The sequence below is a fragment of the Gadus morhua genome, chromosome 12, assembly GCF_902167405.1.
Source record: "Gadus morhua chromosome 12, gadMor3.0, whole genome shotgun sequence".
Taxonomy (NCBI): domain Eukaryota; kingdom Metazoa; phylum Chordata; class Actinopteri; order Gadiformes; family Gadidae; genus Gadus; species Gadus morhua.
Window position 1 is genome coordinate 6,721,125 of NC_044059.1, and position 16,780 is coordinate 6,737,904.

Here is a 16,780-nt window from a genome sequence, read left to right on the forward strand (position 1 = left end):
ACGAGAACCGAAGAAATAATGAAAATAGAGATATAGAAATACAAAGTAAAAGTTAAAGTCCTGTGAACCAGATATCCAGTAATGAATCAGATAATCGTGTCCTCCACAGAGACTCTGGGTGACTGATAGTCATGAATGATTAAGAGGAAAAAGATGTGGAAGAGAGACTGGGTAGGATATGATATAACACATGAATGATTCTTCCAAGGAATGTACCTTGACAGCTGCATTAGGGAGCCATCACTTCTTATGAGCCTTGGAGAGAAGCTTCATCTTCGGGGGGGGGGGGGGGGGGCTGCCCGGGCCTCAGCCACTAATGACCACATATTCCTCACCCAACCTGTGTCTTTTGGCGAATGCTGAAAAGGTCACTTTTAAAAGGGCATCTCTCAAAACATTACAAACCCGCTCACTTGTATCTTATACAGATTGGTATTTAGAAGGTGCAACACACACATAAACGCACTTTAAGAGCATTGTAAAAAAAAACATTCAATGCTACAGTTCGATAACAGGAGTAGATTGTTGTTTGTGTTCACCGGAGCAGGTCATAACACTGGTTCTGTGACACATTTCTCTGCTAGGTCGACCGACTGCAAAGCTCAATCAGACCCATCAAACAAGAACTCAGAGGCAAACACCAAAGCGGAGCCGGAATGTGCTCTAGCATCTCAAGTAAGTGCTCAAGATCCTCCCAGGCCCTCGTGCCTGTGTGTGTGTGTGTGTGTGCGTGTGTGTGCGTGTGCGTGTGTGTGTGTGTGTGTGTGTGCGTGCGTGCGTGCGTGCGTGTGTTTGTGTGTGTGTGCGCAGCAGTATGTATGCACTTGAAGTGAAACGTAAATCAAATCCCACATGTTTTTGTGCGTAGGGAAATGCATGCCGACCTCTGCCTCATGGTATAATCAGATCCGCTTGTTTTCCCCGCCCAACCTCCCATGTTGTGCTAACCCCTCAAATTCTTCCGTTTCAGCTCAACAGGCAGTATATTAGTGGAAGACATGTAAGCCTACCGGTGCGTCCGCTACGATGTGAACCCAAAGGCCTATGCATTTGCACCAAAAGATCAGCATCACCGCTTGAAATTCGAAAATCCAAAGTTGAATCGCCTAAAAACAATACCAAAAACCCGGAGATTCGGTTGTTCTCAAAAACTGTTTCTTGTGGTGCTATGCGGTTCAAATGTCAAGCGCTTTTCCCCCCCCCCCCCCCCCCCCCCCCCCGCCACCCTCCCCCCCCCACTCCGACCCTGCGTGCGCCCTGATTGGCCGGTTGTTGTACACACAGACCGACCCAGCCTCTGATTTTAGGAGACGTCTGAAATGACATCACTTGATTGATACCCAACGCCTTATTCAGCAGGCCTGCTGCGTTCCTCGCTGATTCATGTCGCTATGCAAGCGTTTTCGACGCTGTGTTGCCGTACAGATTTGCGATTCGCGGTAGCTGTCCCAAAATGGAGGGACAGGGCTTTTCTTGTGCTGTATAATCCTCCATTTGTTTCACTCGATTGCTTCGTGGTTTCGGTAGAGTCGACAATGATTTAAATTAATTTTCTCGCACAGTGCCACACACGCACACACACACACACACACACACACACACACACGCACAGACACACACACACACACACACACACACACACACACACACACACACACACACACACACAACGAACACACATACTAGCATAAAACATGAAACCATAGGAAAGACTACACATACTTCATTATTAAGCCGATATTAGGCTACAAACTTTGAAACACTGCATGTATTTGACTCCTCTAGGGAGAAGCCATAGGGTTCCACCTGCAGTTAAACCCGTGTTGTCCTCCCATGGAGATCTATTTCAATGGGAATCTTCCAAGCCCCACACTCGGTTCTAGAGAGCTACTTTCTCATCCACGTCCGACAGCCGAGCGGCGGCTCACACTAGCTGAGGGCTGCAGAATTACCCCCTTCCTATTCATAACGGGGGAACCTAATTCAATTCCACATCCCCTGTAATGGATTGGCCAGCCCTTGGCTTAGGCGGTTTCCATTAACAGTGGATTCTAGTCTTATCGGAGGACGAAAAAGGCTAAGTGCCGGAGAGTAATTCTCCCCGTGCGGTCGACACCGCGTGCGCAGCAGCGATTTGAGCTACTGTGCGCTCAAAAAAAGAAACACACCAAGGCCGGTAAAAGGCCGTTTGGTTATTCTCATCATCATATTTTCCCCCCCAAGCGTAGTGCTGCATGGCTGGAGTGCAAAAGGGCATGATGCGATGGATGCTAATTGAGAGGCTGACAGAGGAGCATGCTGCTCTGGGCCAGGGTTTGTCGGGTGGAGGTGGGGTTGCTTGGAGGTGCAGTAGGTAGGGATTCAGCTCCAGCCCGTCACTGAGCATGTGTCAGAGGCTTTGCAGAAGCTGGTTATTTCTTTTTATTTGACTCCTTCGCCGAGAAAGACGAAGTAAGCTGACCCCTGCCACACTCTCTGCCCATCTCTCCCTCTGAGTGCGTGTGCGTGTGTGTGTGTGTGTGTGTGTGTGTGTGTGTGTGTGTGTGTGTGTGTGTGTGTGTGTGTGTGTGTGTGTGTGTGTGTGTGTGTGTGTGTGTGTGCGTGTATGTGTGTGTGTGTGTCTGTATCTTGTTGCGTGTTTTGGGTGTCTCGTTGTGTGTGTGTGTGTGCATGTGTGTGTGTGTGTGTCTCGTTGCGTATGGGTCTGTGTGCATGTGTGTCTGTGTGTGTGTGTGCGTGCAGGGTCGTCTGACTAAGGAACCCAAGTGGGGCAGTGCGCTCCTCTCCAGGAACCAGTCCCTCGAGGAGGAGTTTGAGCGCGCCAAGGCCGCCGTGGAGGTAAACACAAACACATCGTTGTCATCACAACCATCACCACCACCACCACCACCATCACCACCAGCACCAACACTACGAACAGCTGTCACTCCCTGATTGACTGATGTGATGGATACCTCCATGGGAGATATGTTGAAGCACTGCATGGCAGATGGAAAGAGAACCTGCAGGTTTAATATGAGGCAGAGTGAGCTTTCTGTTTTTCCACCCAAATGCCACCCGTCCATCCTAGCTGAGCTTGGCTCTGTCATAATGTCCTTATGTCAGTTCTGGGGACATGTTCATATTAAATTTGCACAAGTCTACTTCCGAAGCTCAAATGGTGTGGAAATATATCCATCACTTTCACAGATAACAATAGAGAGCGAATTAATGATAGACTTTTTTAATGTGAGGATCTATCAGTTGGATACGGCGCGGATCATTATGAGAATAAATGTGTCAACCTTTTGTTGAAAGTGGAGGAACACACCTGTCATTCTCGCTTCATTAGAAACCTCATACAGCTTATGTCATAAAGTGGAAATTAAAATGACCTTCAAGAAGATTACCTCCCAAGGAAATGAACGGAAATTACCATCATGAACTCAAACATTATGAGCTCTTTATGAAACACATGTAGGAGTACAGTTCTGCTTCCCTCGTGTTTTGTAACTGAAGCACAAGATACAGTATTCCATTCCCTGAACCTTGTTGCTGGGTTGCACTTGGGTTTGGTTCTAGAAGGAAACAGAGACTACCCATTGAGTGACAGATGATAAAGACAAGATGGTAAATAAATAATAAAGCCCAGGCATTGAGTGAGTGAGAAAGAGGCATCTGTACGTTGGGTCTCCACTCCACCCTCTCCTTGAACCAAACAATGTCATCATGTGTGCATGACCGTCACACCGAGGACGTCATGTCGGTGACATCACGTCGATGACTTCACGTCAAGGACATGACGTAGAGATGACATCACGGCAACGACATCATGCCAATGGCATTAATCACGCGGGTGACGTCGCACGTCGATTGCGTCGTGTCGATGATCATCATCGCCTTGACGTCGTCACGGCGACGACATTGTGTCGACGACATCATCCCGGGGATCATCCCGTCTTACTCGATGCTCGCCAAGCATCGAGTCTTTCACGTGCCGACCTCCCTCGGAGGGCATTGCCCGCAAAAAGGCAGTCGGCATGCAGAGAAGGGGAATCGATCGGCAACAGTATCTCTCTGCGTCGATCGCGGAGCCAGAGTGCTGCTGCTCTCCCACTGCAGACGAGATGCTGCTGCTGCTGCTGCTGTTGCGTCGCTCAGCCAGTTCGGCTCCAGTTTCCAATATCATCACCCCTGATCACAGATCATTTCCTCCCTGTGAGTACGTCAAATGCACACGCCACTGCGATCTGCATGCCCCAAAAAAAAAGAAAAAGAAATGGAATGGATATAGATGGCGGGTGGAGTGCCGTTTCCCTTAAGCACAGCCTCCAGTTTCCCTTAAGCACAGCCTCCAGTTTCCCTTAAGCACAGCCTCCAGTTTCCCTTAAGCACAGCCTCCAGTTTCCCTTTAGCACAGCCTCCAGTTTGCCTTAAGCACATCCTCCAGTTTGCCTTAAGCACAGCCTCCAGTTTGCCTTAAGCACAGCCTCCAGTTTGCCTTAAGCACAGCCTCCAGTTTGCCTTAAGCACAGCCCTCAGTTTCCCTTAAGCACAGCCCTCAGTTTCCCTTAAGCAAAGCCTTTCCTCCTGCTCTGAAGGAGACCGCCCCCTCCGAGGGCTCCGTCGAGCGTCAAGTCTTAAAAGACTGAGTGATGTCCTTCATTACACATCAGACAGACGCGATAAAAAGTTTATTCTTTTATTTTTTATGCATTTTTGCATATATTTTAATAAACCGTTAAGACACGGTGGTGGCGGCGGGGGGGGGGGGGGGGGGGGGGGCAGTAGAAAAGGAAGACGCCGATTAGAGTAAGATGAACGAGTCACGCCGTAGTCATGGCGGCAGTGCGTGGCTAATGACAGCCCCCCCAGTTCGTCTCCTATCAAGGACCCCCCCCCCAATGGAGCAGCCTTGCTCCAGGGTTCGTTTTCACTCTCGGTGGGGTGGTGGGGGGGGTAACAGTGTTTTGTCTGTGGCGCAATTACAGCAGGGCCGCAGCCGCAGCAGCAGCAATAAAGAGGAGATCAAGGTGACTGCGGTGTGGGAGGTGAGAGGGGGCTCGTGTTTGATTAAAACAGCAGGCGCAGGCTCTTCCTTGTCCCCCAGAATTGGTTTGAGGGAACTTTTTCTGCAGGGGGAAGATTGAACACTGTCGGCGACGGAAGGGTGTCTCGAAAGGCTGGATGTTGAGGGAGTGTGTTATTAGAGGAAGGGCGTTTTTTCCCTGGTTTGGATACTGGAGGAATGGGCCATGCCGTTATGAGTATGGCAATCTGGTGGGTTTAAAGATGACACAATCTACCACCAGGTGTGAATTTGATTAGCCGTTTTGAAAATCGGCCTCTTCTGACATCACAAGTGGGCATGTCCACCTTGATTTACGCTGGATAGATCAGTCTACCAGCCTACCCAGGGGACTGTAGCAAACGTTGCTCATCTATCCGTCCGGACACGCCCACTTGTGATATCAGAAGAGGCAGATTTTGAAAATGGCTTGTAACGGCTAATCACATTCACACCTGGCGGTATAATATGTCACCTTTAAGCGATGTGGGTGTACTAGAACAGGGGTTGAAGAGCTTCTTTCCATCCATCCATCCATCCATCCATCCATCCATTTATTTACTCGCCTGGCATCGGCCAAAGGAAGTGCAAACTGCAATTAGTCTATTGGGAACTCCTCGTTCATTTTCGGTCTCCAACAGTCGCAGACCAAAATGCCTCTGGACTAACTGGATAGACCTACAACCAATCATAGCAATGAAATGGGAGAAGCAGCACTGAGCGACGAAAACAGACAACAAGCCTGCAGCAAAGACTCTTCAAAGTTCTGTTCAAAAAAGGCTTAAAGTGAATTTATTTTTGGACTTTTTGAGAAAGTATACCATCCAGTTCCGTCTCGATAACGGGATAAACAGACCGTTCTCTACATCAGTGGCAGCCATCTTTGTTGTTGTCGTTGAAAATGCAGACTACGGTGCTTCTCTGCATGTCATCGTATTTATTCCACATCGGTTGCGATTCGTCGGCCCATCTCACGCCGATCAGAAATCTTTTTGTATGGGAGGGGAGCCGGACCTCATCTGCAGTGGAAATGAAACATGAGCCCTCGAGATTCCTCTGGTTCCCAAGCTTATCGACTTACTGTTCGAAACTGAAACGTCTCACTATGCTCAGTAACATTATATAAATAATCACAACTCATAACCGCACATCAATCATAGATGCAACACATCAAGTCAATTTGGAAAGTCAACTTTGTGTTGCAAGACATCGCTTCGCTTTTCAACGGTAAATTCAATATACTTGCATCTTAATGAATGACATTCTCCCGACTTGAGCTTTCTACGTGGGCCTGGACTGGGGGACTACAGCAGCAGTCTGGGTAGCGGACGGGTGATCAGCATGGGAGTCCCTGTCCCCGGGGATAAGCAAAACCTTTTTGGAGGAGGCTACTCTGTGTCAATGGTATTAAGTAACATTGGTAATTGAATCTCCCCAGAGGTAAAGTGGATAAGTCGGTCCTCCTCGCCTGCTTGGTTTTCAACGGCAGCCGGTCTCAAGTTTACACACACAGCACACTTACTGAGATAATCATATTACTGTGCAGACCGTCTGAACAGGGAGTGTGACAATGCACTCACACACACTGATGATGGAGTTGTCTCGGAAATGTTTTGCTCATATTCTTTATTTCAGTGCTCGGACTAAACTTTCAATTGTATTCATATATATATATATATATATACGTACAGAGAGCGCGAGAGAGAGAGAGAGAGTTACCTGAAGCGTACTATGGTGTACTATTACTGTATTACTGACTGTAGCTTTAGATACACACCGGTATATAATATACATCGTCTCTCATCTTCTGAACGCCTTCTCAGTACATTTTCTGCTGATGTGATTCCACAGTGTATAGACTAATTTAAAGATGGAGTCCCCAAGTCTCCTCACATATTATTATTTTTATTATCGTGGGTTGTTATGACACCTTAACTCCTTTCAGCCTATACTTCCAAAAGTTACATTTAGACTTCCGTTGGAACAATACAAACAGCTACGCGTGAGTTTTTCCAAAACTCGCAGCTGCGTTTTACTAAAGGACCTTTTTTATAATTAATGACCTTTTCTCCTAACTAAAATATAGTGCAAACAGAGGGAGGAAGCATGAGAGACATGAATAAAACAGCTGCAGAGTCTGACATCGTTGTATTTTGGAAGGATGATCACCCATGTGTTTCAGCTGAATGAATCACAAGCGTCTGCAGATTCACCTTTTGCTGCAGCCAACATTTGTAAATTCTACCCCATTATTGTCGAATGAAAAGCCCAGAGTGAGAGGGAATAATTAGATTTCAGTGGGTACAATATTTACATTTCCCTTCCCCAGCTGTGGTTTTCATGGGAGCTGCCAACCACAGTAAATAAGTCAGATGGCGTTTTTTTTGGCACGCTTTACTGTTTGTTGTCAATGATCTATTAATGGTGAACTGACGAAAAGCCGCACGGGAGGTTTAGCGTTGGCTGTGACATGTTTTGACAAGCAGGGAGTCCGTCACTCCAGCCCTTTTCACGTAGCACCTCATAAACCCCTCAACACCAGAGCCTCAGCCGGGAGCGCACTCCATTCATACATACATTCATACATGAATCGATAAATAGTGCAGACAGGACCTTCAACACGGGGGCGGCAACAGCTCTGGAGCGAGAGTGGGTTCGCCCCCCGGCTCCTCCTAGCTAAATGTTGAGGAGTCCTTGAGCAAGACACCTGACCCCAACTGCTCCCGACGTGCTGGCTGTTTCCTTGCATGGTTGACACCGCTTACGGTGTGAGAATGGCTGATTGTGAGGCAATCATCGTAAAGAGCTGAAAAGTGCTCCATAAATGAAGTCTGTTTACCATACATCCAGGCCTTGCTGCAGGGAATGGAACCATCAATCATGAGGAGCATTTCAGCGGTGTCATCTTAGATTAAACCCATTTTTGCACTTTTGCTATAAAGAGTACCTTCTTTAGGAGTCTTGTTCTCCATTAACCTGACCCCCACTCAGTACATTCCATATCTCACTAATTGGCTCACACATCTATGTAATGAAAAGGCATCATAATTACAGGGAAAAACACGCCTCACGGCCTGGGGTCCGAGGCCATGATATCCGACATCCTTTTGTTTGCCTAGCAATCGAGATGCTTTATACAGTGTTTTGCATTCCGAAAAAGGGGCCCTGGGTGGAGACAGAGCTGCATGATAATGAAGACGTGCCCTTGTGTGTATTTTTGATAATGAAGTGAAGGATTGTTCTAGCTACTACAACATTCAAATGAGCCTCATGCTGTAGCCTTGCCGATTATTTACTCAGGCATTTGATGTGCGCACACTCTGTTAAAGCCTGTTTAGTCTCTGTCTTTAGAGATGTTATCCGAGGTGTAAGTAAGTGTGAGACAAAATGAAATAGTAGGAGGGATGGAGATATGAAACTGGCCAACGGAACACATTCACAACAAGACAGAAAGTACACATTGCTAAAAACAAAAAACGTGCAAACGGCTTTTTCCGTTGCAACCGCTTTTATTTTGAAACACTGGAAGTGGTGTGACAGGAGGACACTAATTCTCCTGCATGGGTCCTGCTGCTGGCTCTTTCACTGCATTAGCTTCCCCTGGGTGGGCACTCCCCGGCCCGAGCGCCTGACAGAGGCAGCGCGGAGGTCTCAGCCCTACCGACCCACAATGCAATATGTTAGAGGAATAGGAAGCAAGCAATTACCAGCCTTCTACGACAAAGGGAGCCCAAACCAGGCCTGCTTGTCAATCACCTTCCGCACACACACACACACACACACACACACACACACACACACACACACACACACACACACACACACACACACACACACACACACACACAGATGAGAGCCAAGCACAGATGATGCACAGCTGGGGGGAACTCAAGAATGCCTGTTGTGGTGGATCATAACTCACCTAACCTGACAGGTGAACAGACAGGTGGCAAGGAAAATCCAGAAGAAAGATATTTGTGCTGGTGCTGGATGGGATGGCGTTCGCATCAGTATTGTTTTGTAAAGCTAGCATGACACAGATTTATACTTTATTGCAAACCATGACATTCAGTACGCGGAGGAGTAGATTACTCCACTGGTAGCAAAATAATTATACATCTTTTGGATCAAGTTGGTACAAAAAATGCACTGATATCCATATTCTGCAACGCACAGTGCTTCTGGTGTATTGCTCTTCTTGTACCCTCAAATGAATGTGCGGATCTATTCATCGTATGGAAAGTTTGTTGGAGCTCATTATCGGATTTTTGCTATATCGCACATCACAACCGTTGCAAAAAGATCTTGCATGCATCGGCCGAACAGCTATAGGCAGGCTGGCGGACACAGCCGTCACCAACGACGGAAAAGTCAAGCTCATAAACATGACACCCAGCTCTGATGAACTTCCCCGAGCCGTCCGCAGAAACGCAATTAGTCCCGTGACTCGTCGGAACTGCAAAAGTCGTAAACGCCGCGAGCCAGACGGATGTGACATTTAGCAGCATTGGCGACAATGGGACATTATGGTTGTGAAGTGATCCTAATCTATTCTCTCCTTTCCATCCTCCACCCCCCCCCCACCCCCACCCTCCAACGGCGTGCCCTTCGCGGCGGCCTGCAGTCGGACACCGAGTTCTGGGACAAGATGCAGGCGGAGTGGGAGGAGCTGGCCCGGAGGAACTGGCTCACGGAGAACGAGCAGGCTCAGATGCCTTCCTCCGTCTCGCCGCACGAGAAGGTTCCCACTCAGCTTCCGCCCCACTAGCACCGGTCGGGAAAGATGTTGTCGTTGCAACCAGCTGAGGATTGACTCGTCTTAATAAGCAGACAGAGTGTGGATGTGTAAAGGACGCCATGGCGGGAATCCCCCGTTTTCTCTGTCTTTGGGCAGGTCTCCTCTGTTCTTATCTTCAAAACGTAAAGTTTTAAGATAGCCTCAAACCTATTCTGTTCATTCCCCTCCATTCATCGCTCTCTTGTGTCGGGGAAACATCCGATTTTCCACCACAGCTGTCCCTTTTTCGGATACGGGAATCATCAAATTGGTTAACATTACCAGATATGAAATTTGTAATAAAATATAATTACAATATACTGTGATGATAACACAACTGTGCTTCTGAAAGCATAATCCTTCCTAGAAGGAGAACATCTTTAGGGATAACATGTTTCATTAAAAACAGATTGAAAAACACTTGTTTCTAAGACACCGTGTTCAGAACGGCGTATCAACCCACCATGATAATTACGGTTTGAAAATGCTAAAGTTGAACATTAAGGGGAGGACAGGCCCCTGGAGAACGTCAGTGTGATGCGAGGCAGAAAAAGGAGGCATTCTAGCTGCCAGAACTCGGGGCGCTGTTAAGACTCGGCTGATGTATTCTGACTGTAAACACAGACAAACACAGAACCACATATCCAGGGACCCGCCTTGTGTTTGTGATGCTAGGGTTACTACTTCCACACGGACAACCCCTACAAAGAGCACCACAACGCCTTCGAGGAGGGCCTGAAGAAGTCCCAGGAGGGGGATCTGCCCAACGCCGTCCTGATGCTGGAGGCCGCCATCCTGCAAGACCCTCACGACTCTGAGGTAAATTAACCCCCCGTGGGCACACGCTCGTGCATTCAGACGTTGACACAGACACAGACACACACACACAGACAAAGACAACCACACCCAGTTACACGCCGGCCTCAGCGGCACGCTTGGTGTTGTGTAATCCAAAAGGCTGCAGTCCAACAAAGAACACTAAACCTGTGAGCGTGAAACGGACACGGGTGTGTGTGTGTGTGTGTGTGTGTGCGTGTGTGTGTGTGTGTGTGTGTGTGAGGCTAAGGCTAAATGGGAAGACTTACCAGACGCAGGGGATGGGGTTTCGTAGTCGGCTGGCGAGAGTTGTCAGTTGGCACAGTCTTTGTTTGAGGTTAAGTTTAGTATGTAATGGGGACTGACAGTCTTAGATAGTGTCGACACGTTAAAAAAAATCTAAAAACAATAACCGCACCCCGACAACAAACAGCAGGCGGCCATTTTGCTTAGGCTCCGCCCATTTTCCACCTGTACCTCAGGTGTTCCCCAAAAAGAGTGACAGTGTTTTCCCTGCCATGTGACTTCTACCTACCACCTATACTCCCTATCCTGAAGCTCACACACACATGAGAGATAGTGACCTGTGTTCACTGTATTTTTCTGTTTTTGTTTTCTGTTTTGCCATTGTGTGCAGCATGCATAGTCAATATGTGACTTTGTTAGCATAATAGGAATTCAGGCCAAACGTTACTGTATTTGCTATATGAAGATGCATTTGCATGTGAACATGAATAACGAATGCAAACAGCCTAGACCTAGCTTATAATTAAAAAAGTAACTTACGCTTAAATAAGTGACAATACAAAGTTGCATGTTATGCAAAGGAAGGACAACAAAGAACCTGAAAATACCACGTAGGACAGGCTATGTTGGCATCAAAGGATGTACAATACAAAATGGCATACAGGAAACAGCTGGTAGAAAGAAACTCAGAAGCTGATTTGAACCAAGCCGCCCCCAAAACATCAATACATTATAAATACAGAAAAAAGGCTGACACCCGTGGATACTTTGGTCACCAGGGCCAATCGCTCAACCCGCGAATCTCTAACGAGCACCAATGAAACGCTCAGAATCAGACTGTGGAATATTTGTTCTGCAGCAGCAGCTACAGGGAGTTGTAGTGTCCCTGACCAGTGATAAGATCCAATGTGGGTGGGCGTGTTTTTGTCATCTAGCTATGGACCAAAGTGTTTGTTGTTTCAGAGAGAATGAACATCATTCGACTACACAGACTCACAGATCTATACCCGCTAGGCAAGTAGCAATTAAACAGGGATTAGAGAACCATTCGCCAACACAGTCATTCAAACCCTCGTCATGCCATATGCGCTGTGTTCTCCTTATTGAGAGACATACATCAAGTAAACACAAACAAACACACACACACACGCACACTCACACACGCACACACACACACACACACACACACACACACACACACACACACACACACAATACAATGATCCAGCAAACATCGGTGGATACAGCCTATATACAGTGTGACGTAGACTTTGCTCGTTTCTAGAGGGCAAAGGGGTTTCCCCCCCCCCAAACGAATAGAGTTGTTTACTGTAGCAAAAGTGTGCACAGCCATGCTGTTATGTTATGCCTGATGAGAATTTCCATCTGCCCAATGGGCTAGGTAATAGCTCATTTGGCGTGTCTGTCTCCCATTCTTATTCTACTTATATGCTCACCCCGATAGGAGGGACCTCCTTGCAGCCTCAGAGAGCAAAGCCGTCATCCAGATTGCTTATGGAGTCCCTGGTGTGTGTGTGTGTGTGTGGGGGGGGGGGGGGGGGGGGGGTGTGGGGGGGGGGGGGGGCTGCTTCTGCATATGCCCACATGTTTGGAACGAATGGGATTGCAGAATATTCCTCCCAGAGGGATTTAGTGGCTTGACCCGCTATGAAGAACGCTAAATTGTTCACAAATATGAGTCCTTTCTGTTTCTTCTCCTTCTCTATCTCCTTCTACTTCTTCGTATCCTTCTCTGTCTTCTTCTCCTTCTCCTTTTTCTTCTCCTTCTCCTCCTTGTTTAGTACTAAATCCAGACTCTCCTAAATTCTGCTTACCTGCTGTGTGATGACGTGGTCTTTATGAGAGGGCTGTAGTGGAATCAGATTTCAACTCTGTTAGTGTGCTTTATAGAGCTCTTATTATCAAAATGTTTTTCAGCTGAATGAAGCCTGTATAGGGGACTTGGTCATCAACACAGGGACTAGGGAAAGCATAGGGAACTTGTTCATCAACACAGGGAATAGGGAAAGCATAGGGGACTTGGTCATCAACACAGGGAATAGGGAAAGCATAGGGAACTTGGTCATCAACACAGGGCATAGGGAAAGCATAGGGGACTTGGTCATCAACACAGGGACTAGGGAAAGCATAGGGAACTTGGTCATCAACACAGGGAATAGGGAATGCATAGGGAACTTGGTCATCGACACAGGGAATAGGGAATGCATAGGGAGCCTGGTTTTCCGATGTCCTTTCCTCTCAAACCTGGTTGACAAAGTCTAGTGCCTACTGGCTCAGGAGGGTGAGCTAAAATCAGCAAGCTGCACACTGTATTTACCCCAATAAAATGACCATCAACCCATCAATCAGTATGAAGGGAATCCATGAAGAGGAAGTGAAGTGTTTGTTCCGAAGACATATCTGGTATAGCTGCACCAGAATGGTCTGCTTGCTTCTGGCAAATCAGAGGATACCACTCGCTGTGAACTATTTAGGGTACTACAGTACCTGCTACCTAAATATACACAAATGGCTGCATAATGAATACCTAAGTGTGTATGCAAATGCATTCTGTGTATGCAAAGCACACCAGGAAGGGACCAGGAAGCTGCGATGCATGGTGGAGAGAGGGTTAGCATACTTTAATTTGCCCATGGCCCTGACTCCCTAGTCCGGGTCTCCTGGCATGTTGATTAATATCCGTGGATATCAATGGAGACAGAATTTCACGCGTCATTTCACATCTCTTGTTTTTTGGTGTCAGCAGTAACTCATAGTAGGTTGCACTTGTGAATGAAATCAAGTTTTTAGGGGCAAAGAAAATTTAATTAAAATTAAATCTCTTTCTCTTAAATCGCTGAAATTAATTAGCCTTTTGCTGAAAGCCACATTTGAAAAAAGACACGTCTGATAAAGTTATTTAATCATTTTGTGGCATTCTGGTTCTCAATGGATTCCTCAAGCAACAACATAGAATGCGATTCAAATGTGGTGTCATTTTCAAAACCTTATCTCAGGATCAACGAGGCTTGATGAACAAAGTAGCTCTGCTTCTAATTAGGATACACAGCCAAGGTAACCACTTTGCCTTTATTGAGGTCACCAGACAATCTCATAATAATGCCGTCGTCGCTGAAGTATTGTGTCTCAGACGAGGTCGGCAGGTGCGTCGGTGCAGGGACAAGTCACCCTTAAGGGCTGATTACGGTTCCACGTCGACGCAACGAAGGGGGTTCACGGACCCATTAGGTCCTTGCGTAATGGGTCCGTGTAACCGTGCATCGTAACCGTGCGTCGAGGCGACGCAGCAGTAAGGGCTGTGATTGGTCAGCTCACTAAAACCCGACGCAGAACCAAAACAGGTTCACGACTGCGTCGAAGCGTCTGCATGGTCCTTGCGTCTGGTCGACGTGGAACCATAATCAGCCCTTTTACCGGTGACCAAGTTCAGACATCACTGACACACTGGGAGATGACAGCAGGGTCGATGGAGCGCCCCGGTCTAATGGTTACCCCTGTTTCCCCTGCAGGCGTGGCAGGTCTTGGGGACCACCCAGGCTGAGAATGAGAACGAGCAGGCAGCCATTGTCTCCCTCCAGAGGTAACACACAGCAACTTCATAGAACCCCCTGGAAAGGACACCGCATAAATAATGAAATGTATTGAAAGAAAACACACACAAGCTCAAGGTTCCCACGTCATAACGTGGGAACCTTGAGCTTGTGTGTGTTTTCTTTTAATATATTTCATAACAATGGCATTTGGAGGCTCTGGGAACGGGTGTCAAACTCAAAGCCAAGCGACAGCGATGGAAAATACAGAACGAATTCTGACTTTAGCCACACCAGAATGCCATCACGCATTCACATTCTCCGATCTATCCTCAACACGCACGCACGCACGCACGCACGCACGCACGCACGCACACACACACACACACACACACACACACACACACACACACACACACACACACACACACACACACACACACACACACACACACACACACACACACACACACACACGCACGCACACCAGTCAGTGATTGGGATGGGTCAGAGGAAACACTAGGCACCATATAGAGAGATGACCCACTTTCTTACACCCACTGTCAGATACATGGGTGGCAATTCAGTGAGCAAACACCACCCTTCTCTCGCTGAGCTTATAAACAAGAGACAATGAAGAGTGAGACATCTTAAGGCAGGGTTGACTGCGCTGCATCATTTAGTTCCTTTCGATTTTTTTTGTTATTAAAGTAAAAATAATTAGATTTTCTCAAACTCTGTCTCTAATGATGGCCGGGATTAGGGGAGAGATTTTAAACAAGATTTTAGGTTTGAGCTTTGGCTGGCTGGCAAACTTGCCCAGAACACAATCTTGATTAAAACACTAAATCTTAGTCTGGCTTCTTCTTTGGACTCTTATAATCTAATCTGTGTTGTTAATCCATGTCTAGGGCTTCTCTTTTCTGCTTTTTAATAACCAGAATAGTCCAAACAGTCAAAACATGTGACGTAACTCCCGAGAAGCCACGGGAACCACAGGGAAAAAAAACACATTCAGAACTCTGTGTCTCAGCAACCGAGTCGCCCACCATCTGCACCCGTCCCCCATGCAAATGCGCGGCGCGTACAAACTTTAAGACTGATGCAAACGAGGCAGAGCTCTTTCGTTCGCACCTAGGGGATCATTAGCCGTCGCCGGGTGTCGCCTGGTGTTGCCCCCCCCTAGTGCCTGTCCCCATGAATCCATCCCCTCTCCCCTGGGGACCCCTTTGAAGTCCCCCCCCCCCCCCCCCCCCCCCCATACCAAACCCACCCGCCTCCTCTGGTTCCCTCCAGGTGTCTGGAGCTCCACCCCAACAACCTGGCGGCGCTCATGGGTCTGGCCGTCAGCCTGACCAACACGGGCATGCGGCAGGAGGCGTGCGAGGCCCTTCTGCGCTGGCTGCGCCACAACCCCAAGTACAAGCACCTGGTCAAGGGCAAGAGCCAGCCCAACGGCTCCCCGGGGTCCCAGCGGCGGATGTCTCGCGTCTCCACCGTGGGCCGCTACGAGTGGTGAGAGACCGCGGGACGGAGGGCCGAGGGGTGACGGACGTCTGGCGAGATTAGGGGGGTAAAGGGTTAATGGGAGAATCGGGATTCGTAGCTTCTGTGATTCTGAGATTAAAAAAATAAAATAAAATTGGGACGTTGCTGTGCAAACAAACACACACACAATACACATGTACAGTCTCAGAAACGGGGGCTGTTTCAAAGCGACAGACAGAACCACACATTTACACACACACACACACACACACACACACACACACACACACACACACACACACACTCACAAGCACACACGCAGTGATACGCATGCACACACACACGCTCACATGCAGAATGAGATGCAGATATACAAACGATCACAGAAACGGGGGCTGTATCAAAGACACATACCGAACCACACACAGACACATACACACCTGCATATACAACGCAGACACACACACAGACACACATTCAACACAGACACACACACACACAACGTGCATTATCATTAACATCAGGGTTAGGGGTCGTAAAATGTGGCCTGCAATCCCTTTGAGGTTATTACTGTGATTAAGGGATATAGAAATAAAATGTACTAAACATACACAACACAAATATATATTATTATTTGTACTTGTTCCTTTGTCTTAGGTTTGCATCTGTATTGTGAACATTATTGCAATCAGTTGATATAACTTTTCCAAATATAAAAATGACATAATCGTCTTAACACTTTCCTCCGCTTTCATGGCATATTTTGCCAAACCGCCTTTCTCGACACCCAGTGGACTGGAGTAGAGCCTGAATAATAACCTCCCCTATGTACTGAAACGAGAATCGATTTTGAAT

At 47.5% G+C, this 16,780-nt stretch overlaps 1 protein-coding gene across 1 annotated transcript in view; it reads left to right on the top strand.

Moving 5' to 3' along the window:
* pex5la (peroxisomal biogenesis factor 5-like a) overlaps positions 1 to 16,780 on the top strand; it is a 65,082-nt gene that overhangs the window by 41,100 nt on the left and 7,202 nt on the right. Inside the window, exons 6-11 of the mRNA XM_030373484.1 lie at positions 585 to 675; positions 2,743 to 2,838; positions 9,672 to 9,788; positions 10,500 to 10,643; positions 14,417 to 14,487; positions 15,734 to 15,952. Coding sequence (XP_030229344.1) covers positions 585 to 675; positions 2,743 to 2,838; positions 9,672 to 9,788; positions 10,500 to 10,643; positions 14,417 to 14,487; positions 15,734 to 15,952 — 738 coding nt within the window. The remainder of the gene's footprint in view (positions 1 to 584; positions 676 to 2,742; positions 2,839 to 9,671; positions 9,789 to 10,499; positions 10,644 to 14,416; positions 14,488 to 15,733; positions 15,953 to 16,780) is intronic.